The sequence below is a fragment of the Lynx rufus genome, unplaced genomic scaffold, assembly GCF_022079265.1.
Source record: "Lynx rufus isolate CCGP_SWC_20201006 ecotype Redwood Valley unplaced genomic scaffold, mLynRuf1.p SCAF_6, whole genome shotgun sequence".
Taxonomy (NCBI): Eukaryota; Metazoa; Chordata; class Mammalia; order Carnivora; family Felidae; genus Lynx; species Lynx rufus.
Window position 1 is genome coordinate 146,217,722 of NW_025814878.1, and position 24,544 is coordinate 146,242,265.

The 24,544-nt window shown below is 47.8% G+C and overlaps 1 protein-coding gene across 1 annotated transcript; it reads right to left on the reverse strand.

The window, feature by feature from the left end:
• Window positions 1-7,607: 7,607 nt before the first annotated feature.
• Window positions 7,608-11,390, reverse strand: UBD (ubiquitin D). Its single transcript, XM_053722214.1, is given in 3 exon segments — window positions 7,608-7,714; window positions 10,924-11,005; window positions 11,007-11,390. Coding segments are annotated over 3 exon segments (573 nt in total).
• Between the last annotated feature and the right edge of the window lie 13,154 nt (window positions 11,391-24,544).

The following is a 24,544-nucleotide window of genomic DNA, read 5'->3' on the forward strand; positions in this document are numbered from 1 at the left end:
TGTGATGGATCAGTATATTTACACCTGACGCTAACATTACGCTGTATGGTAACTACACTGGAAACCAAAATTTAAAAATTAAAAATAAATGTAAAAAGAATAGGATGCCTCCTGGGGACAGACCTGCCTCCCCTCATTTGCTAGCCCCTCCCTGAGCCCCCCCTCAGGGAGCAGGTGACAGACCCCACTGTTCTGCAGCCTGAGCACAGTTTATCTTAATGGGGTGGGAATCTGCAGTCCGGGGCTATAGCACAACCCTGCTGGCCTTTCATGGTACCTGACAGTGGTTCTCAAAATGCAGTGTGCACCAGCAGCAACAGCATCGCCCAGGAACATAGAATTTTAACCCCTCGGGTGCTGCCGCAGACCCACTAAACCAGGAATTCTGTGGGTAAAACCCAGCTCACTTTCTGAAACCCCTTCGCTAGACCTTAGCTCAAGGGACAGTTGCTACAGGATTTCAGACCCCAGACCCGCCCTCCAACACTGGAGAAGACGCTGTTGTGTCTGGGCCACACGCTGGCACAGGGTCCCCAAATCCCGACACTTGGGCAGGAATTGGCGTGCTCCTGAGGGGTCAGGAGTCAGAACGCTGAAGTACAAGTATCTGTAAACAGTAGCTTTAACCCAAGTCCCACAGACAGCCTGTGGGGTCATTCGCCCCTAGGGAGAAATGCTGGCTTCCGGTAGCCACAAGTTTAAAACGAACTTTCTTCTTCCCCTGAAGCAGTTTACTGAACGTTGTAGCTGGTGCACAAGGAGGCAAGGGCAGCACAGGCCCGGGCCAGGGACCAGGCGGTGGCCTCCGAACCTCTGACTTTGCAGGAGGCCACCAAACCCACAGCTCAGCACCTCCTGCCTCTCTTGAGCTGAGCCGTCAGGTGCCCACAGGTGGGTGGGCCACCACCACCTGCCCTTCCTCTGCGTGTGACCAAACTGCCCCTTCTTGGCTAAATATCTAATCGGCACTCCCACCACCTCTGGCCCTAAGGACACACCCTGAAGAAAGTCAGAGAAAGTTCCATCCCCAATGCCTGGACCCCTCCCTAACCTCACCCATGAGGCAGAGCAGGGGATCTGTGAGCCACTAGGGAGGGGGCACGAAACCCTAGGAAACAGCACAAGTTGTAGGAGGAAACTGTAAAAGTGTCCCCACCCCACCCACCCCCTGCCCCACCGGCGCCCCAGCTGCACGTCTGCTCCCACATAATGCTGGGGACCCAGCGCCAGGGACCAGGTCCCTACTCTGGGGTCACCCGCGCTCCTGCGGAGGCTGCAACACATCTGAAAGGACAGGGGGGCACAGGCCCGATTCCCAGACACCCTACCTGCGCCCCCCGTGTGTGCTTGACAGCAAGCTGGTCCTCAGAAACGGTGACCCCCGACGGCCAGAAGGTTCCCGGAGACGGTGACGCCCAATGGCGAGCAGGTCCCCAGAAATGGTGACCCCCGACTGCCAGCAGGTCCCTGGACACGGTGACCCCCCGACGGGAAGCAGATCCCAGAAATGGTGACTCTGACAGCCAGCAAGCCCCCGGAAACGGTGACCCCTGACGGTGAGCAGGTACCCGGAAACGGAAACGGAGACCACGGAAAATCCGCAGGAGCGGATCCTGCTCAACCCTATGCACCTCCAGATCCTCCCTCGGGGAACCCCACCGAGAAAGGAGGGGGCGCCTCTGCCAGCTCCCACCAGGAGCCTAGGGCTTGGGTCCCGGGCCTGGCCACGGCCCTGAGTATCACCCAGGGCCACCGCCGCCCGTGCAATTTCCCATGCGTGACACCGGGTGGGCTGCGAGCAGGCGGGGCGCAGCGACCTGACAGAAGCTCAGGACACCGGCACGAGGGGGCGGGGAGGGGGCGGGGCGCAGGAGGGGGCACTGAGAGCAGCGGGGCGCGGGAGCTGGTCACACAGCAAACCGGCCAATAACTCCCTTCTTCCGTGACTCGTGTCTACAAGGACGGCCAATTGTTAAACATCAATAGTGCTTTTTGAGAAAGGCAATCCAAATACCTAATTTATCCTCAGCCACTCCTTCAGATGGGCAAGGGAGGGAAATTCTGTTCCCTTAACAGATGAGGTCACCAACGGACCAAGTTAAGACAAGCTGAGACTGGAGTCTCATTACCCTGATTCTGCAGGTGTCCCATTAATACCAGATTCTATTTTGGATTCCTCTCCCTCAGCACTGCCCCCATCACTCTGATGACCCCATGTCTGCATGCAATTTGACTGCAAATTAACATTTGGTTTCCTCTTGGAGGAACATCAATCTTGATGTCAACCGTAGCCAAAATTAGTCTCTGGCTCTGTACTCCATCCTACATTTGCAGAGAGATCACACAATCATTAAAGTGGTCACCAATTAAATTCATAAGAGAGTTAAACCAGAATAATGGCAGAAAAGTAAAAGCACAGTAATTTACATAATAAAAGACTCACACGGGAATTTTAAGGTTGGTTGAGGCAAGAGACAAGATAACCAGAAGGACCTAGTTGTGGGGGGGGGGCGGGGGGGAGGGTGCCTCCAGAGGCTCAATCAACTTTCATCAAATGTTAGAAAAGAAGAAAGGGTTGCTTTGTCTCTGGAGGGGTCCTGGAAGACCACAGGGGTTCAGCAGGGCATACTTACCACCTCATTATAAGGAATAACTCTTTTTTTAAAAAAGAGAAAGAGAAAGATCAGTGGTGGCAGGGACCGGAGGAGGGAGGGATGAAGAGGCAGACACAGAGGATGTGTAGGGCAGTGAAACTCATCTGTATGATGCTATAGTGGTAGCTACAAGTCATTACACATTTGTCAAAACCCACGGAATGGACACAAAGTGAGCCCCGCAGTGCACCGTGGACTTGGGAGATTATGACAAACCCACGGAATGGACACAAAGTGAGCCCCGCTGGACTTTGGAGATTATGATGTGCAGGTCCATCAGTGGTAACAAACGTACGGTCTGGTGTAGTATTGATCATGCGTGAAGGCAATGCGTGTGGGGGCAGGAGGTATATGTGAAGTCTTTGTACTTTCTGCTCAACTTTGCTGTGAACTTAGCCCTGCTCTAAAAAAAAAAAAAAGTCCATTTAAAGGGGAAGAGAAAAAAAGTCAAAAATTTTGCCCTAAATCCATTTATTCTAAATGACAATCTTGCAATCTTTCCTTTTCTTATTGCCAAAACTCTCTAATCTTTACATATGTAAATGCTCAAAGAAGTATTTCAAAATACCAATTACTTAATATTTTCTCCTAATTTTCTCACAACTGAGTGTTCCTTTCCAACACACACACACGCATGACCCTCTTTCTTACCGCTTATCCCGCATACACCCCACCACACACGTTTCCCTGTAACGATGATTCCCTCCTGTCAAGCAATCCTCCTATTGGAGTCCGTGATTGGTAATTCTCCCAATAATTAACATGAAGCGGTACAGCATGGGAGTGTCCCCTGCCAGCCTCAGCCTCACTCCACCTTAGTGAGGTTTTCCCTTATTAAATTTCACAAAGGGAAGGGGGAATCCATGCAAATTGCGTGGATCAGGAATGTGGTTCTAGTAGGTGTGACAGGAGGGACAGGGATGAGTGCAGTTTTGCTTCTTTGGATGCCCCATGCTCCAAAAAATATAGTGACAGTAACAGCAAAAGTAAATGCTTCTCTGCACATCACTGTCTGCCTGCTGATTTCTCCATGATGACCCAGAAAAGCAGGCATACATCCATATTCTTCTTCACCCCACAACTGCACACAACCCTTCACCACCTTCCTACGGTTGAGAGCTTCATTGAGCAGGACAAGCCCTCACCGCCTTCTCATCCATCAGCTAACCCTTACTTCCTAAGTCAATCAAAATATAGCAGCAACTCTTCTAACGGCCAAGAACTGGAAACTCTCCCAAAGTCCTCCAATAGGAAAGCAGATTTTATAAAAGCAGGATTTCCATACAGTGGAATAACCAGCAGTAAGAGGAATGACTTACACAGTGTGGACGACTCCCATAAGCATGACACTAAGTAAGGTGGCTGCAAGAGAGCACAATAAACATTACAATTAAAAAAAAAAACTGGAATATTAGGGGTGCCTGGGTGGCTCAGTCAGTTGACCATCCGACTTTGGTTCAGGTCATGATCTTGTGGTTTGTGAGTTCGACCCCACATCAGGTTCTGAGCCGTCAGCACAGAGCCTGGAGCCTGCTTCAGATTCTGTGTCTCCCTCTCTCTTTGCCCCTCCCCCACTAAATTCCCCCTCCCTGGTCTCTCTCTCAAAAGTAAACATTTAAAAGATGTTTAAGAAAAATTTGACTTTTTAGAACAACACCTCTAGCACCATTGGGCCATAAGCCTGAATGTGATCTGCCACCTGAACACATCTCCAATATGACCCCAGCACTACAAAATTATCTTGAGATCAGGATCAGGATTTGTTTGTACTTTTATCTGCCACAGCCTCTAGTAAATGAGAGCCTGGCTTGTTTAAATAAATTAAAAAAAAAAAAACACCAAGGTTCTCAGAATTGGTGGGATTTGGGTTGAAATCCTGATAAGTATTTACCAACAGTGTGACCTTGGGCCAGTGATTTAACCTCAACCACCCTCCTATCTTAGTCTACAGTTAGGACTATTGCCTAACCGGTGGGAGAATGAAGCCCAGAGACATAAACTCACATAGCAGTTCTCCCCACTACCTGGTGCGGACCTCTCTGAACACCTTCCCGACTTAGGAAATAGGGCCTGTAAGAGTGAGCATTTACCAAACACCTATTCTGTGCCATGCACTGTTCCAGGAGCTTTACGTGTTCAACCTGCTTCACCAATTCTACTCTCAAGTGAGGACACTGGGCCACAGACACATTAGACTGCTGGGCTGGGAAATGGCAGAGCCTGGACGGAAGCTCAGGCAGTCTGACACACCAACCCTCGTTCTTAATCACACGAATACCTGTTCCGCCTAATGAGGATAAAAACATGATGTTCTGTTGGGAGCGGGGGGGGGAGGTTTTTTCTTTTCGTGAAAAACTAAAAAATCAGGGGATTATGATTTTTAAATTAGGAACAGTCAATAGGAAGTTTGCAGTGAGTTACCTACATAACAACACCTGTCAGGAAACATGCCAAAGAAAGGTTGATGTGCACCTTTTAGCCATCACCTCAGCCGCTGTGGTTTCTGCACCATTGGGAAATGTGATTCAGCGCCACTTTTCAGGATTGAAAGGCTTCTATGTCCCCTTTTCATTTGTTTGAAAAGTACTTCTTGCAGTTAGAGCCAGGGGGATAAGCCAGGAGCCCCAGAGGTCATCTAGCTACATGAAAACCCTGAGGCAGGCAAAGAGAAATGTGTGACTTCTCCACATCAGCCAGTCAAATGGGCCAAAGGCTATTATGTCTGGTGGGACCCGGGTCTCCCGACTTCTAGCTTGGTGCTGTTATCCTGACACATGGCTTGTGGTTTAAAGACTGGTAAAGCATGATAATCACACCAGATAGAAGCAGGAGGGGCATGAACATTGGAGCCCAGAAGAGAGATTCACCACAGATTAGCACTCAGGAGTCAGCAGTTAATGGCTGTATTAACAGAAGCAGAGCCCCTGAAAGAAAGAAGGTGATAAATGGTGATAAATAAGTCTAATCTACCGAGTGTTGGTTATACCAAGTCTGGGGTATTGCACTTAGGCACTACAGATTTTCCAAGAAGGAGAGGGAGACTGGGGTGGGGGGGGCGCGAGGGGGGGGATTTGTCTTCAAATATCTGGAGAACTATTCTAACCCCTAGTAAGTTTGATCAAAAAGAAAAAGGAAAGGGGCCATACAAATAAAATCAGAAATGAAACAGGAGAGATCACAACCAACACAGTGGAAATACAAACAATAATAAGAGAATATTATGAGAATTATACACCAATAAACTGGGCAATCTGGAAGAAATGGACAAATTCCTGTAAACATATAAACTACCAAAACTGAAACAGGAGGAAATAGAAAACTTGAACGGACCCATAACCAGTAAAGGAATCAAGTTAGTAATCAAAAATCTCCCAGAAAAACAAGACTCCAGGGCTGGATGGCTTTCCAGGGGAATTCTACCAAACATTTAAAGAAGAATTAACACCTAGTGTCTTGAAACTGTTACAAAAAATAGAACTGGAAGGAAAACTTCCAAACTCTTTCTATGAAGCCAGCATTACCTTGGTTACAAAACCAGATAAAGACCCCACTAAAAAAGGAGAACTGTAGACCAATTTCCCTGATGAACATGGATGCAAAAATCCTCAAGAAGATACTAGCCAACCAGATCCACAATACATTAAAAGAATTGTTCACCACGACCAAGTGGGATTTATTCCTGGAATGCAGGCTAGCTCAATATCCGCAAATCAATCAATGTGAAAAAGGAGAAGAACCACAGGATCCTGGGGAACTGTCGTACGGGAGGGAGTTCAGATCCACACCCCCCTAGAGAACTGTCGTACGGGAAGGAGGTCAGATCCACACCATCCTCAAGAACTGTCATATGGGAGGGAGTTCAGATCCACACCACGGAGAACTGTCGTAGAGGAGGGAGTTCAGATCCACACCCCCCTAGAGAACTGTCATACGGGAAGGAGGTCAGATCCACACCATCCTCAAGAACTGTCGTACGGGAAGGAGGTCAGATCCACACCACGGAGAACTGTCGTAGAGGAGGGCGTTCAGATCCACACCCCCCTAGAGAACTGTCGTACGGGAAGGAGGTCAGATCCACACCATCCTCAAGAACTGTCATATGGGAGGGAGTTCAGATCCACACCACGGAGAACTGTCGTAGAGGAGGGCGTTCAGATCCACACCCCCCTAGAGAACTGTCGTACGGGAAGGAGGTCAGATCCACACCATCCTCAAGAACTGTCATATGGGAGGGAGTTCAGATCCACACCACGGAGAACTGTCATAGAGGAGGGCGTTCAGATCCACACCCCCCTAGAGAACTGTCATACGGGAAGGAGGTCAGATCCACACCATCCTCAAGAACTGTCATATGGGAGGGAGTTCAGATCCACACCACGGAGAACTGTCGTAGAGGAGGGCGTTCAGATCCACACCCCCCTAGAGAACTGTCGTACGGGAAGGAGGTCAGATCCACACCATCCTCAAGAACTGTCATATGGGAGGGAGTTCAGATCCACACCACGGAGAACTGTCGTAGAGGAGGGCGTTCAGATCCACACCCCCCTAGAGAACTGTCATACGGGAAGGAGGTCAGATCCACACCATCCTCAAGAACTGTCATATGGGAGGGAGTTCAGATCCACACCACGGAGAACTGTCGTAGAGGAGGGCGTTCAGATCCACACCCCCCTAGAGAACTGTCATACGGGAAGGAGGTCAGATCCACACCATCCTCAAGAACTGTCATATGGGAGGGAGTTCAGATCCACACCCCCCTAGAGAACTGTCATACGGGAAGGAGGTCAGATCCACACCATCCTCAAGAACTGTCATATGGGAGGGAGTTCAGATCCACACCACGGAGAACTGTCGTAGAGGAGGGCGTTCAGATCCACACCCCCCTAGAGAACTGTCATACGGGAAGGAGGTCAGATCCACACCATCCTCAAGAACTGTCATATGGGAGGGAGTTCAGATCCACACCACGGAGAACTGTCGTAGAGGAGGGCGTTCAGATCCACACCCCCCTAGAGAACTGTCGTACGGGAAGGAGGTCAGATCCACACCATCCTCAAGAACTGTCATATGGGAGGGCGTTCAGATCCACACCCCCCTAGAGAACTGTCGTACGGGAAGGAGGTCAGATCCACACCATCCTCAAGAACTGTCATATGGGAGGGAGTTCAGATCCACACCACGGAGAACTGTCGTAGAGGAGGGCGTTCAGATCCACACCCCCCTAGAGAACTGTCGTACGGGAAGGAGGTCAGATCCACACCATCCTCAAGAACTGTCATATGGGAGGGAGTTCAGATCCACACCACGGAGAACTGTCGTAGAGGAGGGCGTTCAGATCCACACCCCCCTAGAGAACTGTTGTACCAGAGGGAGATGAGACCCACGGGATCCTGGAGAACTGTCGGTCGGGAGGAAGTCGGATTTCCACTCTGGCCCTTAGGAGCCCTTTCAGAAGCGGGGTAACCCAGGGAAGCAGCTGAAAAGCAGCGACTGGGAAATGAGACAGGCCACAAGTCCCACACGGTCACTCACTAGCTATGACCCTGGGACAATGTCACCTTTCCGACCCTGAGTCTGTGTCCAGTGAGTGAGGTTCCCTCTTCCAGGAAGCAGGTGGCAAACACACCAGCTAAAGGGCACCAAGGCTCGCCTCCCACACTATGGCGCTCACCACCGGGCTCCGCGCGCCGGGATGTCCTCGTGCAGCCACAGCGTCACCTCGCGCGTGGAGTCCCCACCCCCAACACCCCGGGGGCTCGCCTGTCAGCGCAGCCACAGCGCGGGAGCCCTTCCTCCTGCGGGGTCGCCCCCCCCCCCCCCGCCTCCCCGCGTCGTCCCGACCCCGGAGGGCTACCGGACGCTCGTGCAACCGCCGGTGCGCGACCTGCACCTGCAGACGCACGCGCACGCGTGCGACCTCAGGTGTCACCGGCGCTGCTGGATGCGGGCTTCACGGCGAGGGTGGCGCCCCTGCTGCGGCCGCTTTGCGCGACCGTGCCCGCGTGCCCCCAGCTGGCGGCGACGGTGCGGGACGCGGGGAGGGGCGGGGGCAGGCGTGACACGAGGCCGCCGGCCCCGCCCGCTGCACCTCCCCACCTCCCCGCGCCCCTCCCCGCGGCGCCCCCGCCCCTTCCCGCCCCTCCCCTCTCGCCCCCCCCCCCGCCTCCCTCCCCTCCCCGCCTCCCTCGTCCCCCTCCCCGCCCCTCCCCGCATTCCCGCACGCGTACCGCACGCAGGCAGGAACCTCGTGGGTGCGTGTGCCCCGCCCGCCGCCCCCCTCCACCCGCAGGCCGCCCGCGCCTCTACCACCGGGTTCGCTTTGCTCCTACCGGGCGGTCCAGCCGGCCCTCAACCCGCTAGTGTCCACGCTGGGGAAGGAGGAAGTGAGGGGGCGGCGAGGAAGCCCTGGGGAGTCTGGGGAGGGGGCGGGCCCGGGGGTGGGGATGGCCACCGGGAAGGCGGTCTGCGGGTTCCGTGTGCGAACCTGCAAGTGCCCAAGGTCGGACGGGGCGGGGCGATCCTGAGCCCCTGAGGTCCGGGAGTGTTCAGGGCAGTCCCTCCATCCTCGTTTTCACGGTTCAGGCTGGGGAGAGTGGCCTTCGGGCGGAGGCAGAGAGAAGGCAGCATTGGGGGAGGACATTCCCCATCCTCGGGGCACTGTGACCGCCCTTGCCAGGGCCAGGTATCACCGGACGGGTCACGTCCACCCGCTCCCACTCGGACGGCACACCATGAAAAGACCCCACGCTGTCTGGCGTCAGGGAGGCCCCCAAATTGACCGGGAAATCGTAGACTCTACCTGCAGGAGACCCCGTCCGAAAACAGGATCCCCGGTTGCCCATCTTGGGAAAACAGACCAACCTAATGCCCACCAGGAGCATTGGACCCCTAAGTGTACCGAGCAGCGGGACAGGGGGACAGGGGGACAAGGAGTGAGTGAGCGGAGGAGGTGGAGGAAAGGGCCCCGCGCTCCCCGGAGAGGGCCAGGCCCCAGTGACGGTGACTGTGATGGAGGCAGACCACACCTTCCAGAAACCCCTGCCCCAAGGACCTCCCACTGGAGACACAAAACCTCTGGGTCCTGGGGAAAATATTTTCCCTTGCTCACCATCTTCCCCAGAAATGAGAACAGTTTGGTTACCGAACGTAAAGAGTAAGAAGGGACACAGTGCCAGGTGACATTTCATAGCAAACAGCTTTAAATAGGGACACAGGATATACTTTAATTTGAATTTCTAAATTCTTTATTAACAAGATTGTAATCATATCAGAGTACTTCATTTATGATGAATCATTTCAGTGTTCTCTGTAAGTAGAAATTCAGTTTGGTTCAGCATATGGTGTGATATTACAGATGAAACATATCGATGGAAACAGAAATTAGTAGAACATGGAACCCAATCTAAAACTTACACTAACTTGCTGGACAAAAGAGGAAACAGCAGTGTCTCTATAAATCGGAGGGGGCCAGGGAAAGATTCAATTGCAAGCTGGCTTTTTTTTTTTATTTTTTTTTAACATTTTTATTTATTTTTGAGACAGAGAGAGACAGAGCATGAACGGGGGAGGGTCAGAGAGAGGGAGACACAGAATCTGAAACAGGCTCCAGGCTCTGGGCTGTCAGCACAGAGCCCGACGCGGGCCTCGAACTCACGGACCATGAGATCATGACCTGAGCCGAAGTCGGACGCTTAACCGACCAAGCCACCCAGGCACCCCTGCAAGCTGGCTTTGATGCTGTCTCCACAGTGCCTTAAAGATTTATGTTCTGCTGGAGTCACATGCACAATCTTGCCACCTAATCAATTATGTGAGATCCAGGAAGGTGGGAATTAGAAAGCAGAGTTTTTCTGCAGCCCTTCCTCCCCACTTAACCCCACATCTTCTCTATCTTTCCCATTAATTTGGGGAAATCATCAAAGGATGTGGGTGGTGAGTAAGGGCTAGCAGTAGCCCTTCTGCTCCTGGATCACCCACCCATGATGCGGTCACCCCACCCCCCCACACCAGATACAGTAGGTCGTCATGAGGAGTAAACTGCCCCCTTTTTTTAAATTTTTTTTAACATTTTTATTTATTTTTGAGACAGAGAGAAAGCATGAACAGGGGAGGGTCAGAGAGAGAGGGAGACACAGAATCCGAAACAGGCTCCAGGCTCCGAGCTGTCAGCACAGAGCCCGACGCGGCGCTCGAACCCACGGACCACGAGATCATGACCTGAGCTGAAGTCAGACGCTTAACCGACGGAGCCACCCAGGCGCCCCTAAACTGCCCCTTTTGATGCCATACTCCCCCATGGTCTTCCCGTCTTCCAGCTCCTTGCCATTGCAAACCACAGTCTGTTTCTCAGGCAGGCGCTACAGCCATCTTGCTCTCAATCATCTGTCTCACCTGGGCCACCGAACTGGACCTTCGCACCTGGAGGAGGTGCCTCTGCCCCTCATCACCAATCTCCACCAGAAACAGGGACAGCTACTCGTCACTGGGCTTCACCACCTTTAGAGTGAGGTGGATGGTCGTCTGCCTGTCGATGCCATAAGATGACAGCTTTCTCTGGGGCTTGAGAGTCTTGGATCCCAGCAGAAGGACCTGGTCCTGCACAGGAACGTTGGTCTGAGCCCAGACATATTCAGTGATCTTCTTCACTCTGTTGTCCAAGTTAGCAGTGAGGGTCATTGATGCCCATTCCTCAGAACAGACCTCCACCTGGACAATGAAAGCCAAGCGACCCGGCATCAAGGTGACTGGAATGCCTGCAGCCTTTGCACCACTTGTCCCCTCTCTGACACACCCGGCTGGCCCTCCAGCTCCTTCAAAACAAGCTGTGCCCCCCCCCCCGTCTTGGAACTTCTTGTTTGGAATTTCCAGCTTAGAACTCAAGAAAATCAATCGTATTCCTTTATAGCCATACCTCTTCTTCATCCCAACGTCATTGATGGTTTCCCACATTACTTGCCTCCCTCCTATCCATGTAGTTTGTCAAAGGTCAGAACTAAATACAATTACAAAGCATCCAAAGATATATACCAGACTCTAAAAACAACTCCCAGGAGAATTCCCAAGCCGTGGTGGCCTCAGGGGTTACTCCCAGCACTGCTCTCCAGGACTATCTTACAAGGAAGCCCTGGCTAGGATGCCTATTCTCTGTACAATTGTTTCATTTTTTAAGTGTCCCATGGCCTCATAATAACAACTCAGTGTGTTATGTGCCTTGTTCACCTGTATTTCCTGTGTTTTTATATATGCCTGTTGTAGAATACGATCTCCTCCTGTAACTAGACTAGGGCCTCACTCACAGGAGGTAGGGCCAGGTCTGAGTCCTACTTGAATAATCTAAAACTGGGCAAGCTTACCCTGTGTCATTACCAGCAAGCCTGGGAGGCCCTCCCTCCTGCTCCACTCAAACTCATCTTTCCAGTCTGGATGCCACAGACATTTCTTCACTGGACTGGGGCCCCTCTGTGCCAAGCTCTTATCCTAGCTCTCTTCACGGTGCACATAATCTTTACAAGATAATGTATCAGGCCTTTAACAGCTGGGGATAAATGAGTTTTGTGAACTGCTCTTCTGGGAGGAGAAGGAAGTTTAAGAGCCCAGGACCCCTAAACACAATAAGAGTCAAAGGGCTTGCATGGTTTCAAATCTTGGCAGCCCCATTGAGCACAAGGCCCACTCATACCTCCCACCACCCTCCCCTAAGCAGCCTGTCAGATCTGACACAGAAGAGAACCCAGGAGTCAAGTGAACCTCTTCTATTTCCAGAATCTTCCTTCACCTCTGTAGATATCGGTGCCTGGTGCATCCCTGCAAGATGGCTTCCCAGCTCCTCCCAGCTCCATCTCTCCTGCACTCCTGAGCCCCCTCACGCCCCATCTCTCCCCAACCCCACCATCAAGCCCCAACTCATACGGAGGCAGGAAGCACCAGATGACATGTCTGCAGTCAAGGGACCAGAAGCAGGAGGCTGAGGAAAAAGAGCCTTGTGTCCAGCTTATATGCATAGGCTGGGTTGGAAATCTGCTGCCTGAACCACTGTGTCTGTACCCTTTGTTCTCAAATGATCTCATGAATTTTCTTTCACTTTTGCTACAGTGGAGTCGGTAAACAAAGAATACTGTCTGATCAAGCACTTTGTTGTCTGCCAAAGCATCTACCCTCCTGTTCCAAACACAGGATGGTCCTTCTCTGTTGAGAATTCTCCCTGCTTCACAACCACACCCCTGGTCCTGACCTCTGGACCCGGAAAGGCTGGCCAGGGTCGGTGAGGAGTGATGTGACCAGAGCAGCCTGTTCACACCAGCCTGACAGAGGGAACCAGGTCTCCAGAAGACACAGGATGAGTCTCCTGCATGGATGGAAGACAAGGCTGCAGTCCCAGGGCGCCACCTGCTACGTGCGCTCCAGCAGGTGCGTTCGCCTCCTCAGATGTTTGTTTTCCAGCCTTAACATGAGACGATTGGACAGAATTTCTAAGTTCTTCCAGGCTCAGAAAACTGTTCATAAAATGTTCTTCACAAAGAACTTTAGGTTCCTGGGTCGTGAGCTCTCTAACCTTCTTCCTATCCTGCCCCAGAACCTGCAAGCCAAATCCAGTACTTAAAACAATCCTAGACCAACAATCAAGTGCTGAGCCCACCTTCCGCACACCAGAACACCGCACATCCGCTGTCACATCACAGCACTGTTTCCCCACCTTTCCGCTGGACATTACCTACTCCCTATGCGCTGTGACCTCCCAGAATCTCCCAGGAAGCTGTTGCTTCCTCCCTGGCTCTGCAGGGAGGATTTGGATTGAGACAAAGAGGGCGTGCACAGGCTGTGTGCCCTCAGGGAATTGACTTGACTACTCTGATCCTCCTAACATCCCAAAGGAACCACTACCCTCTCCCAAACTCAGGACAGTGCCACAAAAGCCGTTCTCAAACACCATTTATTAAAAGTACTCCCAATGTTTTCCAAATAAAAATTCCCTAAATATGTCAAGTTATCATCTTTTTTGCTGTACTTTTAGTGGCCATTCACTCACGGAGAGATGCGAAATGGTCCCATTTTACCGCAGGAGTCTCCAACCTGCAGAACTTGGATTTACAGAAGCGCCTGTGTAGGGTCATGGGATCCAAGACCAACCAAATATTTTTAAAAACTCAACGTAAATCATGTTGGTCTCCTTGAAGCTCTTACTGGTCAATAAAATTGGAGGAGGACTGAGACCATCCGCCTGCAGGGCTGCACCTGCATCCGGCGTCCAATAGGATCCGGGCATCCTGAAGCGTCAGCAGTAGCCGAGCAGAAAACACCGGATCAGGTTGCGGGAGGCTGGAGCCAGCGCTGCAAAAAGAGGTTAGAAGCCGGGAAGCCATCTCCGTCGTGTTTGCGCAAAGCATCTGAGCCCCTCCCCTCCTCCCACCTTGGCCTCGGACCGGACCCCTGGTCTGAGCCCCTCCCCTCCTCCCACCTTGGCCTCGGGGCCCGGACCCCTGGTCTGAGCCTCTCCGCTCCCCTCCTCCCACTTTGGCTTCTGGACTGGACCCCTGGTCTGAGCCCACCCCTCCTCCCACCTTGGCCTCGGGACTGGACCCCTCGTCTGAGCCCCTCCGTTCCTCACACCTGGACCTCACACCCGGACAGAGATCAGGTGTTGAAAGCTGCTTACCATTCGCGGCTTCTCATGCTTCCCTCTCAGCCCTTCCCGCCTGGGCAGGCTACACCATGTTGGGGCCCATGTCTCCTTTCTCGGAAAAGCTCCTGCAGGGGGGCCCAGGACGAGGTTTCTTGGGAACAGAGTCTGTCGAGCCGCGGACCTGCCGGTCTAGCTGCGCCCGTGCACCGTCCGCGTTCCCTGCAGATGCCCCGACACCAGGTCAGGGAGCATGCCTTTCCTTCTGGCCCGCCCCTCGGCCTCAGGGGTTTACACAGATCAACCTGTGCGCAGCACCTCCTCCAGGAAGCCCTCTCTAACTCCCTTCCTATGCTGGGCCATGGGCCCATCCTCTCTCCAGTCATGAGCCTTCCTTGAGCCCCTCGGAACAAGCTTCTCCAGCAATAAGACCACCTGCTTACTTGTCTGTCACCCCCACTAAACAGTAGGAATCTTGGGGACCATGACTGTGTCTTGACTGACCTGTATCTTCAGCACTTCGTGGGCATCTGTCTGGTGCAGTAAATACTTGATATTTACCAACGGCATGAGGACTTACGAGATTCCAGGAACTCCAGGAGACATTTGTAAATGCACCGCATACCCTGTTTCCACTTTCTATGGGGTAAATGTTGGTACCCCTCCAGCTCCATTGATAAGAAGGGAACTCACCCACAGTCTTGCTAGTAGCTGCTGGCAAGCAAGACTGGAGATGCAAATCTCTACTGCCTTCCTTCCAGTCTTCTCCCAGAACAAAGGAAAGGGGGAGTGCGTGGTGTGCGCGCCCTGGCATTACAGGAAGGGCACACGTCAGGGAAGGAACAGGGCAGAGAAGGGGGCTGGTGAGGAATGGGCTCGAGCTCGGGTCTGTATGTGGATGGAGCACCCTGTGTGGCGGGCCCTGCCTGGACCTCCGGGCAGCGGTCAGCAGAGAGCCTGCGAGAGCAGACGTCAGAGCCTGGAGGAGGACAGCCCCCACCCGAACACTGGTGGTGGGGTGGGGATAGTTTACAGGGGCTGCTGTCACACCCGCCTCAGCCATAGGGGAGTCACCCAGGGGAGCTGGGGATTTGCAGCTCGGAGCCACTGCAAGGGCCAGCCTGGGATTTCCCTAAGAAAAACCGATTCAGGGGATTCCCTACCCAGACAGGGTTGGATTCCAAGACGCACTGTGCTTTCCAGCAATCCAAATAACAAACCTGGACTCTGATCTCTCTCCACATGGTTCCCTTCCATGCCGCGGCCCGGGCTGTGCCCTGTGCCCTTCTGGTGGCCGCAGGGAGGATTTCTTCCCAGGACCTGACCTTGTCCTTGCTTCCTAGCACAGTAGAAATCTGAAGCTTTTTCCCTCTGTCATAATAATTTTTTTTAGGCTCAGAAAGATTCCTTTTCATTTGCCCTTTGTCATAGATTGTGGGTCTGGAGTTCTCTCTTGCCCAGCAAGAAAGCGGTAGGCAGGGTTGAGATGCGAGTCAGGGTCTATATATATATAGATATATATATATATATAGATATATATATAGATATATATATAAATATATAGATATATAGATATATAGATAGATATATAGATAGATAGATAGATACACACACACACACACACACACACACACACACAACGGAGTATTACTCGGCAATCAAAAAGAATGAAATCTTGCTATTTGCAAGTACGTGGATTGAACTGGAGGGTATTATGCTAAATGAAATTAGTCAGAGAAACACAAATATCATATGACTTCACTCATTTAAGGACTTCATGGGACAAAACAGATGAACATAAGGGAAGGGAAATAAAAATAATATAAAAACAGGGAGGGGGACCAAACAGAAGAGACTCATAAACATGGAGAACAAACTGAGGGTTACTGGAGGGGTTGTGGGAGGGGGGATGGGCTAAATGGGTAAGGGGTACTAAGGAATCTACTCCTGAAATCATTGTAGCACTCTATGCTAACTAATTTGGATGTAAATTTTAAAATAAATAAGAAAATTAAAAAAAATTCTAGAAGAAAATATAAAAGTGGATATTCTCCTCAAATTTCTCTATGGATACAATACCTATTAAAAAAGCAGGACTCTTTTCTTTCTTTCTTTCTTTCTTTCTTTCTTTCTTTCTTTCTTTCCTTTGAAACTGACAGGCTGATCTTAAAAGTTAGAATACAAAGGACTAAGAATAGCCAAAAACACTTTGTAAAAAAAAAAAGGTGGCAAAATTATACTTTGATTTTAAACTTATTATGAAGCTTGAGTAATAAAGACAGTGTAGTAGTGACATAAAGGGAGACATGCAAATCAATGGACTATGATGGAAAATCCAGAAATAAAGACTTACATTTGTAAGTATTTCCACATTGTCCTTCATGAGAGTGGATGAATTGTTTTTCCAATCATAAATAAATGACAATTCTCAAGAACTTTGTGATGGAGTTTGGTTGGCATTTCTGAAGTGGTATTCTAGCTCTCTGAGCCGTTTTCCACATGCCCCCTGGGACACCAGAAAACACACAGGAGGGGCCTCTGCCCTGATGGCAGTGAACTGCCTAGTGACCCACCCAACACCAGCACCGACCTGCCTGGTTTTTGAGGGAGTCACACTGGCTGGTTGTACCGGTTGTACGTGTATGTGTCTGACACCTTCCTTTTATGAGCTGGTAAGGCCTCTGTCGCATGACATTTTACCTTGGCTGATTTTCTGACTCTGTTTGAAGGGCTGTGGGGAATAAGTTTACGAATTCCCCGAGCTTGCACCAATGGGTTAACAAGGCATAAAGAATTAGAAAGCCATAGGATGAACACACCCAAGTTTGGGTAAACAAGATTTGGTAAACAAAATTAGGTAAACGGGGCAAAAGCCCCTATACAAAGGTGTAGGAATAGGAAATCTCAGGATAAAAATATACAAGATTAGGTAAACAAGATTAGGTATTCCAATTTAGTCCAATAGCAGAAAGCTGCTTTCACAGGAAGGAAGGACCAAATTAGGTAAACAGGAAAAACAGGGCTTCAGACTGCTGTGGGGTGAAGCTGCCCAGAGTGGAGCTAATTAGAAAGAGAAAGGTGCCTTGTTGACCCTGAGGTAGCTTGCTCTGTCTTTCTTGTCCCCAGGTCAGTTTAGGTAAACAGAGGTGGTGCCACCAGAATTTTGTTTTGTGTTGACCCAAACCCCTAACACATATATCTTCAAAACGCCCTTTCCCCCATGCCCATGAGTAAATGTTCACGGTTTCATTGTCTCTCTGTGCACACCCATCAGCCCATCATGCTTGTAAGCCTGATCCTGACAAAAATGGAGCAAGGACCCTGACTATATATATATGTGTGTGTATGTATACACATATATACATATACACACATATATATGTATATATACCACATCTTCTTTATCCATTCATCCATCGATGGACATTTGGGCTCCTTCCATACTTTGGCTATTGTTGATTGTGCTGCTATAAACATTGGGGTGCATGTGTCCCTTTGAAACAGCACACCTGTATCCCTTGGATAAATACCTAATAGTGTAATGCTAGGTCATAGAGTAGTCCTATTTTTAGTTTTCTGAGGAACCTCCATACTGTTTTCCAGAGTGGCTACACCAGCTTGCATTCCCACCAGCAGTGCAAAAGATATCTTCTTTCTTCACATCCTCGCCAACATCTGTCCTTGCCCGAGTTGTTAATGTTAGCCATTCTGACAGGTGTGAGGTGGTATCTCATTGCGGTTTTGATTTGTATTTCTCTGATGATGAGTGAAGTTGAGCAGTTTTTGATGTGTCAGTTGGCCATCTGGATGTCTTCTTTGGAGAAGTGTCTATTCATGTCTTCTGCCCATTTCTTCACTGGATTATTTGTTTTTTGGCTGTTGAGTTTGAGAAGCTCTTTATAGATTTTGGCTACTAACCCTTTATCTGATATGTCATTTGCAAATATCTTCTCCCACTCTGTCGGTTGCCTTTGAGTTTTGCTGATTGTTTCCTTTGCTGTGCAGAAGCTTTTATTTTGATGAGGTCCCAGTAGTTCATTTTTGCTTTTGTTTCCCTTGCCTCCAGAGACGTGTTGAGTAAGAAGTTGCTGCGGCCAAGATCAAAGAGGTTTTTGTCTACTTTCTCCTCGAGGATTTTGATGGCTTCCCATCTTACATTGAGGTCTTTCATCCATTTTGAGTTTATTTTTGTGTATGGTGTAAGAAAGTGGTCCAGATTCATTCTTCTTCATGTCGCTGTCCAGTTGTCACAGCACCATCTCCTGAAGAGACTGTCTTTATTCCACTGGATATCTTTTCCTGCTTTGTCAAAGATTCATTGCCCATATAATTGTGGGTCCTTTTCTGGGTTCTCAATTCTGTTACATTGATTGAGTGTCTGTTCTTGTGCCAGTACCATACTGTCTTGACGATCGCAGCTTTGTAATATATCTTGACATCCAGGATTGTGATGCCTCCTGCTTTTGTTTTCTTTTTCAAGATTGCTTTGGCTATTCGGGGTCTTTTCTGGTTCCACACAAATTTGAGGATTATTTGTTCTAGCTCTGTGAAGAATGCTGGTGTTCTTTTGATGGGGATTGCATTCAATATGTAGATTGCTTTGGGTAGTATCGACATTTTAACAATATTTGTTCTTCCTATCCAGGAGCATGGAATCTTTTCCCATTTTTTGGTGTCAATTCAGTTTCTTCCATAAATTTTCTACTGTTTTCAGTGTATAGATTTTTCACCTCTTGGGTTAGATTTATTCCTAGGTTTTTGGAGCAATTGTAAATAGCATCAATTCCTTGATCTCTCTGTTGCTTCATTGACGTTGTATAGGAATGCAACCGATTTCTGTGCATTGATTTTATATCCTGCAATTTTGCTGAATTCATGAATCAGTTCTAGCAGTTTTTTGGTGGAATCTTTATGGTTTTCCATATAGAGTATCATGTCATCTGCGAAGAGTGAGAATTTGACTTCCTCCTGGCCGATTTGGGTGCCTTTTATTTCCTTGTGTTGTCTGATTGCAGAGGCTAAGACTTCCAATACTATGTTGAATAACAGTGGTGAGAGTGGACATCCCTGTCTCATTCCTGACCTTAGGGGGAAAGCTCTCGGTTTTTCCCCATTGAGGATGATATTAGCATTGGGTCATTCATATATGGCTTTTATGATCTCGAGGTATGCTCCTTCTATCCCGACTTTATTCAGGGTTTTTATCAAGAAAGGATGCTGTATTTTGTCAAATGCTTTCTCTGCATCTATTGACAGGATCATATAGTTCTTGTCCTTTTTTTATTGATGAGATGAATCACATTGTTTTGTGGATATTGAACCAGCCCTGCATCCCAGGTATAAATCCCACTTGGTTATGGTGAATAATTTTTTTAATGTATTGTTGGATCTGGTTGGCTAATATCTTGTTGAGGATTTTTGCATCCATGTTCATCAGGGAAATTGGTCTATAGTTCTCCTTTTTAGTGGGGTCTCTGGTTTTGGAATCAAGGTAATGCTGGCTTCATAGAAAGAGTTTGGAAGTTTTCCTTCCATTTCTATTTTTTGGAACACCTTCAAGAGAATGGGTGTTAACTCTTCCTTAAATGTTTGGTAGAATTCCCCTGGAAAGCCATCTGGCCCTGGACTCTTGTTTTTTGGCAGATTTTTTATTACTAATTCGATTTCCTTACTGGTTTTGGGTCTGTTCGAATTTTCTATTTCTTTCTGTTTCAGTTTTGGTAGTGTACATGTTTCTAGGAATTTGTCCATTTCTTCCAGATTGTCTATATTATTGGCATATAGTTGCTCATAATATTCTCTTATTACTGTTTTTATTTCTGCTGTGTTGGTTGTGATCTCTCCTTTTCATTCTTTTTTTTTTTTTTTTAATTTTCAACGTTTTTATTTATTTTTGGGACAGAGAGAGAGACAGAGCATGAACGGGGGAGGGGCAGAGAGAGAGGGAGACACAGAATCGGAAACAGGCTCCAGGCTCCAAACCATCAGCCCAGAGCCCGACGCGGGGCTCGAACTCACGGACCGCGAGATCGTGACCTGGCTGAAGTCGGACGCTTAACCGACTGCGCCACCCAGGCGCCCCTTTTCATTCTTGATTTCATTTATTTGGGTCCTTTCCTTTTTCTTCTTGATCAAACTGACTAGTGGTTTATCAATTTTCTTAATTCTTTCAAAGAACCAGCTTCTGGTTTCATTGATCTGTTCTATTGGTTTTTTTTTTTTTTTTTTGGTTTTGATAGCATTAATTTCTGCTCTAATCTTTATTATTTCCTGTCTTCTGGTGGTTTTGGGTTTTATTTGCTGTTCTTTTTCCAGCTCCTTAAGGTGTAAGGTTAGGTTGTGTATATGAGATCTTTCTTCCTTCTTTAGGAAGGCCTGGATTGCTATATGCTTTCCTCTTATGACCGCCTTTGCTGTGTCCCAGAGGTTTTGGATTGTGGTGTTATCATTTGCATTGACTTCTATATACTTTTTAATTTCCTCTGTAACTTCTTGGTTAGCCCATTCGTAGTAGGATGTTCTTCCAATCTCCAAGTATTTGTTACCCTTCCAAATTTTTCTTGTGGTTAATTTCGAGTTTCATAGCGTTGTGGTCTGAAAATATGCATGGTATGATCTCAATCTTTTTGTATTTACTTAGGGCTGATTTGTGTCCCACTACATGGTCTATTCTGGAGAACGTTCCATGTGCACTGGAGAAGAATGTATATTCTGCTGCTTTAGGATGAAATGTTCTGAATATATATGTGAAGTCCATCTGGTCCAGTGTGTCATTCAAAGCCATTGTTTCCTTGTTGATTTTTTGATTAGATGATCTGTCCATTGCTGTGAGTGGGGTGTTGAAGTCTCCCACTATACTAGTATTTCTATCAATGAGATCCTTAAGTTTGTGATTGACTTATACATTTGGGTGCTACCCCATTTGACACATAAATGTTTACAATTGTTAGGGATTTTTGGTGGATAGACCCCTTGATTATGATATAATGCCCTTATGCGTCTCTTGATACAGTCTTTATTTTAAAGTCTAGATTGTCTGATATAAGTATGGCTACCCCGGCTTTCTTTTGTTGACCATTAGCATGATAGATGGTTCTCCATCCCCTTACCTTCAATCTGAAGGTGTCTTTAGGTCTAAAGTGGGTCTCTTGTAAACAGCATATAGATGTATCTTGTTTCTTTTCCATTCTGTTACCCTATGTCTTTTGATTGAAGCATTGAGTCCATTGACGTTTAGAGTGAGTACTGAAAGATATGAATACATTGCCATTACGTTGCTTGTAGAGTTGGAGTTTCTGGTGGTGTTCTCTGGGCCTTTATAATCTTTGTTGCTTTTGGTATTTATTTATTTTAATTTTTCATCTTTTCTCCCCTCAGAGAGTCCCCCTTAAAATCTTTCAGTGCTGGTTTAGTGATCACTAACTCCTTTAATTTTTGTTTGGGAAACTTTTTATCTCTCCTTCTATTCTGAATGACAGCCTTGCTGGATAAAGAATTCTTGGCTGCATATTTTTCTGATACAGCACATTGAATGTATCCTGCCACTCCTTTCTGGCCTGTCAAGTTTCTGTGGATAGGTCTGCTGCAAACCTGATGTGTCTTCCCTTGTAGGTAAGGACTTTTTTTCCTTTGCTGCTTTCATGATTCTCTCCTTGCCTGAGTATTTTGTGAATTTGACTATGATATGCCTTGTTGATGGTCGGTTTTTGTTGAATCTAATGGGGGTCCTCTGTGCTTCCTGGATTTTGATGTCTGTGTCTTTTCCCGGACTAGAAAGCTTTCAGCTATGATTTGCTCACATAACCCTTCTACCCCTATTTTTCTCTCTTCCTCTTCTGGGACCCCTATGATTCTGATGTCTTCCCTTTTTAATGAGTCACTGATTTCTCTAATTCTCAACTCGTGCTCTTTTGCCTTAATCTCCCTCTTTTTTTTCTGCTTCATTAGTCTCCATAAGTTTGTCCTCTATATCACTGATTCTCTCTTCTGCCTCATCCATCCTTGCTGCCGCTGCATCCATCTGTGATTGCAGCTCATTTATAGCATTTTTTATTTCATCCTGACTAGTTTTTACTTCTTCTATCTCCACAGAAAGGGATTCTAATCTATTTTTGACTCCAGCTACTATTCTTATTATTGTGATTCTAAATTCTGGTTCAGACATCTTGCTTGTATTTGTGTTGGTTAAATTCCTGGCTGTCATTTCTTCGTGCGCTTTCTTTTATGGTGAATTCCTTCGTTTTGTCATTTTGAAGGGAGAAAAGGAATTAATGTGGTAGAAAAATTAAAATTTAAAATTTAAAATTTAAACACACACACACAAAATCAAATAAATGATGCTAGGTCCTAGGTGTGTTTTGTTCTGTGTGTTGAAAGTGGTTTCATAGATTAGAGAAAAAAAGGGGGATAAAAGGGAAATCATTTGAGAATTTGAAAAAATGAGTACACTGAAGTAGACTAAAAGTAAATGATGGGAGTAAAATAGAATTTGAAAAAAATTCGGTAAATGTAAAAAATATAGTAGAAAAAAATCAGAATAATATTTTTAATAAAAATTAAAAATAAAAATAAAGTTTTCTTTTTCTGTATTCAAGAGAAAGAAAAGAAATGAAAAAGAGGGAAAAAGGAAATTGAAACTTTGAAAAAGTGAATACACTGTAGTAAAATAAAATAAAATGATGGAAGTAAAATATAATTTGAAAAAATTTCCATAAAACTAAAAAATATAGTAAAAAAGTTAAGAAAAATATATTTAATAAAAATCAAAAATAAAATGAATTTTTTCTCTTTCTATATTCAAGAAAAAGAAAAGAAGTGAAAAAAAGAAAAACAAAGAAAATTGAATAGATGGACCTGCTAACAGATTGAAATACGACTGAAATTACTTATTTTTCCGCCAGAAGTCAGACTGTGAACTGCTTTATAGCCCATAAACTAAGCAGGCAGTGAGACTTGCGTCCCTGAAGAGCGAGGTTGGCCCAGTTGGGCGGGGCTTAGTGTAATGGCTCTGTTCTCCACTAGATGGCACTGCTAGCCTACTGGGGTGGATTGTTGTGGTGCTCGTGGATACGTATGCGCAGGAGCGGTGAAAATGGCGTCTCCCAGCTACCCAGTCTCTAGTATCAGAACTCTGTTCTTCCCAATCAGCAATTGTGCACCATCCTTTGTCATCCACTTTTGTCCACTACCCGCTTTTTCACTGTCAGTGACCAAGCCCCAGACAGTACTTCTCTCTCAAATTTTGTCTCAGATGCGGCTGTTTTTCCCAGCTCCTTACTTCTGAGGGACTGTGGCTTTGACCCATTCCGTGCTTCTGCAGAAGGGTCTCACTGAGCAATGGCCGGCTGCACCCAGGCACGTTTGCTGGTCCCTGCTGCTGCCAGTGTCCTGAGACTGCAGCCAGGTGCCAGCCCACCCCAGAAAAAGTTTGTGAGATAGTGTAGCAGCAGCCTTTCAGGGATTATGGAAAATCCCAACACACATCTGGCACCAGGCTTTACCCTTAACGACCTTGTTCCAGCACCAGCGAATGTGGCTGTTCTCTGGGGTCTGCTGGGCCCAGGTTGCCTCACAGCCTCTACCAAATGTCTTTCCAGCAGTGGGGATTTGCCCTTCCCACCAGAGCACCTCCAGGTATCAAGCTGTGGAGTTGCAGACTCTGCACCCCACCTTGTTTATAGAGTCTTAATGGAATTTAATCCCTCTCCTTTCTCCTTTCTCCCTTCTTAGTTTAGTCCCTGTGGCTGTTTCCAACTTTCCACTTTCTCTCCAGCTGCTTTTGGGGAGGGGTTCTTTTCCCATATTCTCCCCCCACCCCCACAATCTCTGACCTCTCTCCCAACGCAAAAGTGGCTCCCTGCCATCCAAGGCTTCTCTCTCCCCCAGTTTACCTCTCCGCGCTGCATATCTGGTGAGTTCTGTGGTTCAGGTTGTGCAGTTGTGTTAATCCTCAGATCAGTTTTCTAGGTGTGCAGGATGGTTTAGTGTTGGTCTGGCTGTATTTCATGGATGCTAGACACACAAAAAATTTCCATGCTGTTCTGCCATCTTGGCTCCCCTCTCTTCTAGAATTTTAATAGTTTAGCAGTTAGGTCTGTGATCCCTTTTGAGTTAGTATTTTTGTGTGGTTTGAGGTAAGGAGGTCCGATCAAAATACTTTCTGTGTGTGTGTGTGTGTGTGGTATTAATATCTGATTGTCTCATGACAATTTTTAAAACTACTCTCTTGTCCCCATTTAATTGCCTTGGCTGCTTGCCTTTAAGACTTACAGAG